This window comes from Fukomys damarensis, unplaced genomic scaffold, assembly GCF_012274545.1.
Source record: "Fukomys damarensis isolate Sample0158 unplaced genomic scaffold, DMR_v1.0_HiC HiC_scaffold_33, whole genome shotgun sequence".
Lineage (NCBI taxonomy): Eukaryota > Metazoa > Chordata > Mammalia > Rodentia > Bathyergidae > Fukomys > Fukomys damarensis.
The window spans coordinates 44,698,881-44,707,588 of NW_022900945.1; the positions used below are offsets into that span (position 1 = coordinate 44,698,881).

Below are 8,708 nucleotides of genomic sequence, written 5' to 3' on the forward strand. Positions count from 1 at the left end.
CCCTTGGCCCGAAACAATATGCTTTCTGCATCTATTTCTTAGATATTTTATTTATTGCTTATTTTTTAATTCTATCATTTGGCTATAAATGATGGTATTAACTTACTCCTGCTGGCATAAATTTGTTTGCTAAAGGATTTCACCTTTGGTCATCTTCATCTGGCTCCATTTTCTGAGTACTACTTACTGCCCTTCTGAAAGGGAACAATTCTGGCTTGTTTAATAGGTTGAAGTTAACCTCCTGTCTTATCTGATTGGTGCTCAGACTTTAGAATTTCAAGTTTTCAATTCCAAGGGATTCTGCTTAACTTTCTTTAGGGATATATATGTTTTACAATTTTTGCAAAAATGATACTTCTGAAATTTAGCCAGAGCTTACTGCCTCTGAACTTCAGACTCTTTTTGTCTTTAGTGTAACAGAAACTTATAACTGCAGGGATCTTCATTTTGTAGTACCCTGGTGGCCAGGTTATAGAGGAAGCCAAGAGAAAGCAATATGTTCTCTTTGTCTTCCCTAAGACTTGTAGTCATGAGGCCCTCTGACCATTTCTTTTTTAATCTCTGCAAGTTAACAATCTATAAGCAACTTTTTTTAAGATACAGATTTTTTTTCTTTCATCAAAAAACAGAAGAAAAGGCAAGAATGAGTCAAATCTGGATATTTTCTGTGTGTTTCCTTACAGCAAGCTTGGCCTGGAGGAACTCAGCAAATTCTCCTGCCTTCAACTTGGCAACAGTTGCCTGGGGTAGCACTACACAACTCTGTCCAGCCCACAGCAGTAATTCCAGAGGCCATGGGGAGTGGCCAGCAGCTAGCAGACTGGAGGCGAGTACCCTCTGTTGTTCTCTGAGATTTTTCAAGGGCAGATCCTTTAGGGGTAGGAGCATGTAATACTGAGGAGAGAGTAGGAAGTAAAGGGAAATTTTAACTCTATTTGAAATCCTTTAAGAAAACAGTTCATATTAGACTACAGGATGGAATTACAAGAAAACTTGGAGTATAGGAAAACAATAAATTCTAAGGTCAAGTTATTTACTCCATATTGAAAGAAAGTCTTTAGCAATGAGAAATGAAATAGTACAATCCTAAAACCTTGCAGTCCTGGTACCTGACTTTACAAATAAAATGCAGCTGTATTTAGTTGTCTCAGTTGTTTTTAATACCTATTTCTAGTAGTCTTGTTTCACTCTTCTGTTGCTTCCGTTGGTACAGGAATGCCCACTCTCATGGCAGCCAGTACAGCACTATCATGCAGCAGCCATCCTTGCTGACTAACCACGTGACACTGGCCACTGCCCAGCCCCTGAATGTCGGCGTTGCTCATGTTGTCAGACAACAACAATCCAGTTCCCTTCCTTCAAAGAAGAATAAGCAGTCTGCTCCAGTGTCTTCCAAGTAAGCGTGTGTTAGAACTGATGGCTAAAGCTGTGCAAGTTTGAGAGAGATGTTCTCTAGCATTTACAGTGTTGTGGTGCAGATATTTTTGGCATGAAGCAGCAAGTAGCTGCCAGGTTGAACAACAGTTAACCTTTTCACCTGGGTATGTCCTTGTTATGTCATCCTTTTTCTTTGCTGCCACTTTGAATGCATGCTGCCTTTATGATATTTTTATTTTTCTGCCCCCTTTGTGTATAGTGAAATTTAAGCCTTAGATAGAGGACATAAAAGTAAATTTTCTTTTTATCTTACCAGAGCAATTAATTTTTCATTAAGATGTTTATAGTTGAGTATATTAGCTTAATGATGAGGTAAAAAATTGGATAACAGTGTAGAGCAAAGATTTGTAATTTCGGAGGCCACGGACTGAACCAATTTTCCCTGTGAACCTTTCCTACAGATCCTCTCTGGATGTTCTGCCTTCCCAAGTCTATTCTCTGGTTGGGAGCAGTCCTCTCCGCACCACATCTTCTTACAATTCCCTAGTCCCTGTCCAAGATCAGCATCAGCCAATCGTCATTCCAGATACCCCCAGCCCTCCTGTAAGTGTCATCACCATCCGAAGTGACACTGATGAGGAAGAGGACAATAAATATAAGCCCAGTAGGTAAGATAGGTGAATGGTTTTTGGTTCTGTTGGGTTTAAACTATTGGCATTAGGCAAGTAGCCTAATTTGGACCAATATATATATATGAATGAATGGAGTATGGCCTTGCATGAATCAGCCAAAACATTTACATTGTCAAGTTTTCTATTATATTATAACCTATTCCATTAGGTAGGTAGAGAGAAGGTTTATATCAAGTTGTTAGTCTGTACTGCCTTGGAATACACATTATACTATAGGCATGAGCCTTGCCTTCAAGGAGCATTATGTCTGAAAACAGCATAACAGAAGCATATGAACAATAGTTAATTGGAATGAGCAGGTAGATAAGGGACTATTTGAAATTCATGCAATTTCTTAATCTGCAAAAACCTCTTTGGAAAAAGTTAGGAGTGTTTTCTTTTCCCCTTCTGCTATGTTGGCCTGAAAGCTGAAGAATTTAAATGCCAAATTATTCCTCTTATTCTAGCACCGTAATTGAAGTCCTTAGCTGGGCTGTTCACTAAAAGGGAGTGGGTTAAGTTTAAGAACTTTGATATGCATTTCTCTCTTAGTGTGTGGTCAGTTGCCTTGATTTTTTTTTCTTATGTTCTTCCCTGGACTTTGGTGTTCGGCATTTCGTAGAGGAAATACCCCTGCTTTTATCTCAGAAGATAGGATTCACACAGGAGAGTAATTTAGGAGACTTTACAAAATCATGTGTAAGTGAAATTTAAACTAACTTGCAAGAGTAAAAGGAATTTAGAGCCTATTAGTTTAGAAGGGCTGTTTTTAAAATGGTAGCTTAAAAGCTAAGTTTTCAAAGTGGTCATCGTATTGATTTGGAAAAGAGAAAGAGTAACAAAAATTGTGTAGGGGTATAGACGACATGAGTTCTTGGACTGCAGCCCAGCCTGTTACAAAATTAGGAAAAGCTAAAGTTAATAAGGTAATAACCAGTGAAGGAACCTTTAAAACAAACAAACATGATGAGAAGTTTGGTTAGAGATAGTAAGGAGTGATTAATAGCCTAGAGAGGTGGTAGGAAAAATATTAATGAAATAACTGTAAATAAAAAGGCTAAGAGGCAACATCGAATAGGTGTGGACGCTGGAGTCATTCTGTCTTGGGTCTGAATCCTGTCTTACCATTCATTCTTTATGTGACCTTGGTCAAGTTCCTTAATTTCCTTTTGCCTCAGTTTCGTCACCTGCAAAATGAGGATAATAGTACCTCCTTCTCAGGATTGTTGTAGCGATTCACTGAGATAGGTGTAGAGCATGAGAATAGTGCCTCATACATAATAGGTACTTAGAAGTTTGCTGCTATTATTGTCATTATCATCATTAACGTGAGAGATTGAGGGACATCTAAGACATGTTGCTTAAAAAGGCAGTTGAATTTTCATGTATTTTCTTCCCTCAGCTCTGGCCTGAAGCCGAGGTCTAACGTCATCAGTTATGTCACTGTTAATGATTCTCCAGACTCTGACTCTTCCTTGAGCAGCCCGTATTGCACTGATACCCTGAGTGCTCTCCGGGGCAATAATGGACCACTTCTGGAAGGCCCTGGCAGAGTTATGGCAGATGGTGCTGGCACTCGCACTATCATTGTGCCTCCACTGAAAACTCAGCTTGGTGACTGCACCGTAGCAACCCAGGCCTCAAGTAAGTGGTGTCTTTATAGCTAGAATTGAATTTTCGTTGGATGTGTTTATGCTTAGTATTTTTGCCAGTGATCAAGACTACTGGCTTAAATATTTTCAAATAGTTAATTCAGAAGTCAGTTCCCTGGGATATGAGATTATTTTTGCCATCATTTTGCCTATGTTTATTTTGTTTAGATTAATATAAAAATGGTATCAGTGGAGTCAGTCTCTCTGACACAGTCACTGTTGGTGGGAGAAAGTAGACAAGACATATTGTGTAGCAGGAACAATTAGAGAATTAGCAAGCAGCTAGATTTGCCATGCATGATTCGAATTTGGCAATCTAGATGAGAACTGGACTTGGTAATATTGAAAATGACTGTAAAAGTTTTTTTGAAAACAGCATGTCCTTCAGATGCTTTTTTTTGGTTTTATTATCAGCCTAATTACTGCCGTCCTCTTTGCTCTTTTAGATGCTGCATGTAGTCTCCCTGAGTCAGCTGTTGTGTGACTTGAGCAATACTAGCTGCATTAACAAATCCCCATGTTTCCATGCTGATCATATTAGAAGTTTTTTACTCATAAAACTTTCAAATGCAAGTGTTCCTGGTTGGTAGGGCTGCAGTAGGGTAAGGACCAGCACCTTGGGATCCTTGGCGCACCCAGTCTGTATGGAAAAGAAACTTTGGTGGTGGCCAACCTCCACTCTTAATCTAGTTAGCCTAGAATACTGAACACTACTTACATTTCTCACCCAGATGCAAGAAAGTCCCAGAAATGAAGTCTTGTCTAGGCAGCTGCCTCCTAGTGGTAACTTTACACTGAGGAAGGGTTGGATAAGTTTTTGGTGTTAGCACAGACATCTGTGTTGTACTTGCATAAATAGTGTTTTATTATGGATTATGTTACTGCTATAGGCATAAACAGGGTTCTGATTTGAGAATATTCTGTTAAGCCTCAATATGGTTCTCCTCAGTAGTAGTCAAATGGTCCTGCTAAAGACAAAGTAGAACTTTCTGATGCTTGGCTGCTGAATAGAATTATTAGGACCTCTCTCCACCCCTGGGCCCCAAGAATATAGCTGTCTCACAAGTAACTGAATAAATGTACCAGTTTTCCTGTTGGAACACTAAAGGAAGCAAAATTTTATATTCAGCTATCTTGTAATTTCTTAGAATTTGGACACAGTACATATTCAACAAGAGAGGATCTTGCTTGTCCTTTAAAGTCTTTTGACATTTAAATATCCTAAGAAATACCATTATCTTTCTCAGCTCCGTATTATCATTTCTGTACTTGTTTAATCCCATCCTACATCATATTACAGGCTCCTTGGGGGTAGGGACTGTCTGATGTTTGTATTTCTATTGGGTTTCCTGTATGTAACAGGATTAGATAGCATTTACTCAAGTAAATCTTTTGAGGATCCTATGTGGCAAGACAGCAGTTTCTGTTCTTCTGGTATAAATGTAATCGAGGAAGTAAGATACACTTGAGAGTTTTGCAAATTACTTACAAACGTGGACTAACTAATGTGATGCTAGCTGAGATTCAGCGATACTAAGCTCTGGCTCCTTTTTAGGTCTCCTAAGCAGTAAGACCAAGCCAGTGGCTTCAGTGAGTGGGCAGTCATCTGGATGCTGTATCACCCCCACAGGGTATCGAGCTCAACGTGGTGCGGCCAGCGCAGCGCAGCCACTCAACCTAAGCCAGGTAAGCGCTGGGGGCTGCTTTTGTGTGGGGCTCCCCCTGTGGTTACTGTCTGGGGAACCTTGCTCCTGTCTGGACTGCTGAATAAAGCCAAATTAAGCTCCTTTTGTGTCAGAAAACTTGGTGTTGTGTGGCCTGCAGCAAATCCACCTGTGCCTTGTCTCTTCATTTGCTCTGAATGCATTTGGGATGTATGTTCCAGATTTTCCATCAGACTTACATGGTTTAGCCTGGAAGATCAGAGAAATGTCTGGAATTTAGAAAGCGCCTAGGATGCTTATCCATGCCTGGTTCTGCACTACTATATACTTCAAGGCTGGATTCTCTTCCTTTATATCCTAGGTTCGTGATGGTGGCCCTATGGCATGCATGCCGCAGCAGGCTGTTTATATCATTGAAAGCGCTAAAAGGTTCACCATCACTGTATTTAGATAATAAGTATCCTGAGCCCCACCTTCATTGCTTGAGTCATGAAACAGGGAAATTCTTTTGCACTTAAATCAACTGTTTTAATCCTACATGTTGCTGGAGTCTGGGATTTCCTCCCCACCCCCTGCCATCTGATCTCATGGGTAGTGAGGGTCACTTTATTTTAGTTTGTGTTCACTCTTTTCTCAGCTAAACTCTGGTATTTGTATGATGTCTACCAGTAGTGAAAACGTGTCAAGATGAGGGTGTGACTATGTGTGAGAGAAGAGAGCACATGCAAGTACACATGTAAGTTTGAGGTAGTGCATGTGTTTTAGACTCCACATTTCAAGAGGGATGTGAAGAACTTAAAACAATGGCAAGAAAGGTTAGGAAAAATAAAAAATCACTGACCCTAGAATACAGTGAGTTAATAGTTACCTAAGTTGTAGTAATGGGTAACCTGATGAACCCTTGATACTGTCATACATGAGATCAAACTGCTGCCATCTGAACCAGGTTAGGATTTACTCTTCCAGAAGGCAGAGGGATGTGTGGCTGGTTTCTGACAACATTCATTGCCAATCTGGGAGATCCTGTGCCATGGCAGTTCAGAAATAATACACGCCAGAACCTCCACTTTTAACTTGGCCTTTGGTGCCCCAAACCAGAGTGACCTCAAGATTCCTCATTCCCTTCTTCCTCTTTCCAGAACCAGCAGTCCTCGTCCGTTCCAACCTCGCAGGAAAGAAGCAACAACCCTGCTCCCCGCAGACAGCAGGCGTTTGTGGCCCCGCTCTCCCAGGCGTCTTACGCCTTCCAGCATGGCAGCCCACTACACTCAACGGGGCACCCACACCTGGCCCCAGCCCCTGCTCACCTGCCAAGCCAGCCTCACCTGTATACGTATGCTGCCCCCACCTCTGCTGCTGCTGCGTTGGGCTCCACCAGCTCCATTGCTCACCTTTTCTCCTCACAGGGTTCTTCGAGGCATGCTGCAGCCTATGCCACTCACCCCAGCACTCTGGTGCACCAGGCCCCTGTCAGTGTTGGGCCCAGCCTCCTCACTTCTGCCAGCGTGGCCCCTGCTCAGTACCAACATCAGTTTGCCACCCAGTCCTATATTGGGTCTTCTCGAGGCTCAACAATTTATACTGGATACCCGCTGAGTCCCACCAAGATCAGCCAGTATTCTTACTTGTAGTTGGTGAGCACGAGGGAGGAGGAGGGTTCATGGCTGCCTGCTCCTGGCCCTGAGTTCTTAACGAGCTACGTATGGTGAGCACCTCCCTTACACTCTCTTAAAACTTCTTAGCCAGCAACTTGTTCTGCAGGAACCCACTGAAGCTGAAGGCTTTTTGCTGGGGAACCTGTCTCAGTGTTGACTGCATTGTTGTAGTCTCCCAAACTTTGCCCTATTTTTTAATTCTTTATTTTTATGACAGCATTTTTGGTATTTGGAAGAGTTCAGAAGCCATCTTCTGCAGTTACCAAGGAAGAGAGATCATTCTGAAGTTATCCTTTGAAAAATATTTTGTCTCTCTCACTTGATTTCTATAAATGCTTTTGAATACAAGTGAAGCCCACTTTATTTAACTTTGTTTTATTGTGGTTGCTGGTCAGAGGCTAAAAGCCGATAGATTAAAATCTGGTGACAGAGAAAAGAAAAATAAGTACTTTTGGTTTGTTTAAAATTCAAGGCTTATTTACTTATTTTATTTTACAGCAGCTTATACCACTCTGTATTTTACTGTCAGGCATTTCTCCTCAAAAATTTATCTTTGTTTTGGGGACAGTCAAATTTACATTGTTTTAGTTTTCTTTTCCTGTTGCATTATACTTAATGGACTTTTTAAACTAGTTACATATTGATTGGTTACATATGTGATTATTGCAAAGTAGGGTTAAAAAAATTTTCTAGTCATTCAGTGTGAGAGAATTTGTGCCCACCATGGAAATGCCAATTATTTTTTTTAAATGAAGTGCCATGAATTCTTTTAAAAATTATTTTTAAGGACTCCACTTTTCTGATTCAACTTAAATTTTATTAGAGAAGCCATTAAAGTGATTATTGTATGGTGGTAGTGGTTTTATTATATGCAAAATCTCTTTCTATTATGAGATACTGGCATTGATGAGCTTGCCAACAGGTTGTTGGTATTGGTGATCTTTGCCTGAAGATTACTATGAATTTTCAAGAATCCACCTCTGTGTTTTCCTCATCTCTCCCTTCTGTTTTATGCGATTTATTTGGGGAGAAAGCTAAAGGATCTGAAACTAGATAAGAACGTTGTTATGTATAGCTTTTATACTTTAAAGTAGCTTCCTTTGTATGCCAGCAGCAAATTGAATGCTCTCTTATTGACTTATATAATAAGTGCATGTAGGAATTGCAAAAAAATATTTTAAAAATTTATTACGGAATTTAAAATATTTTAGAAGTTTTGTAATGGTGGTGTTTTAATATTTTGCATAATTAAATATGTACATATTGATTAGAAAAATATAACAAGCAATTTTTTCCTGCTAACCTAAAATGTTATTTGTAATCAAATGTGTAGTGATTACACTTGAATTGTGTATTTAGTGTGTATCTGATCCTCCAGTGTTACCCCGGAGATGGAATTAACGTCTCCATTGTATTTAAACCAAAATGAACTGATACTTGTTGGAATGTATGTGAACTAATTGCAATTATATTAGAGCATATTACTGTAGTGCTAAATGAGCAGGGGCATTGCCTGCAAGGAGAGGAGACCCTTGGAATTGTTTTGCACAGGTGTGTCTGGTGAGGAGTTGTTCAGTGTGTGTCTTTTCCTTCCCTTTCTCCTCCCTTCCCTTATTGTAGTGCCTTATACGATAATGTAGTGGTTAATAGAGTTTACAGTGAGCTTGCCTTAGGATGGACCAGCAAGCC

The 8,708-nt window shown here is 40.2% G+C and overlaps 1 protein-coding gene across 2 annotated transcripts in view; it reads left to right on the forward strand.

Moving 5' to 3' along the window:
* Positions 1-8,227, forward strand: part of Hipk1 (homeodomain interacting protein kinase 1) — a 40,100-nt gene extending 31,873 nt beyond the window's left edge. Inside the window, exons 10-15 of one of the 2 annotated variants that reach the window (XM_033758051.1) lie at positions 684-826; positions 1,214-1,396; positions 1,839-2,045; positions 3,451-3,692; positions 5,256-5,386; positions 6,504-8,227. In XM_033758051.1, coding sequence (XP_033613942.1) covers positions 684-826; positions 1,214-1,396; positions 1,839-2,045; positions 3,451-3,692; positions 5,256-5,386; positions 6,504-6,995 — 1,398 coding nt within the window. In that variant the 3' untranslated portion in view covers positions 6,996-8,227. The remainder of the gene's footprint in view (positions 1-683; positions 827-1,213; positions 1,397-1,838; positions 2,046-3,450; positions 3,693-5,255; positions 5,387-6,503) is intronic. The other variant, XM_010631245.3, reaches the window with a different exon arrangement.
* The last annotated feature ends 481 nt before the right edge of the window (positions 8,228-8,708 follow it).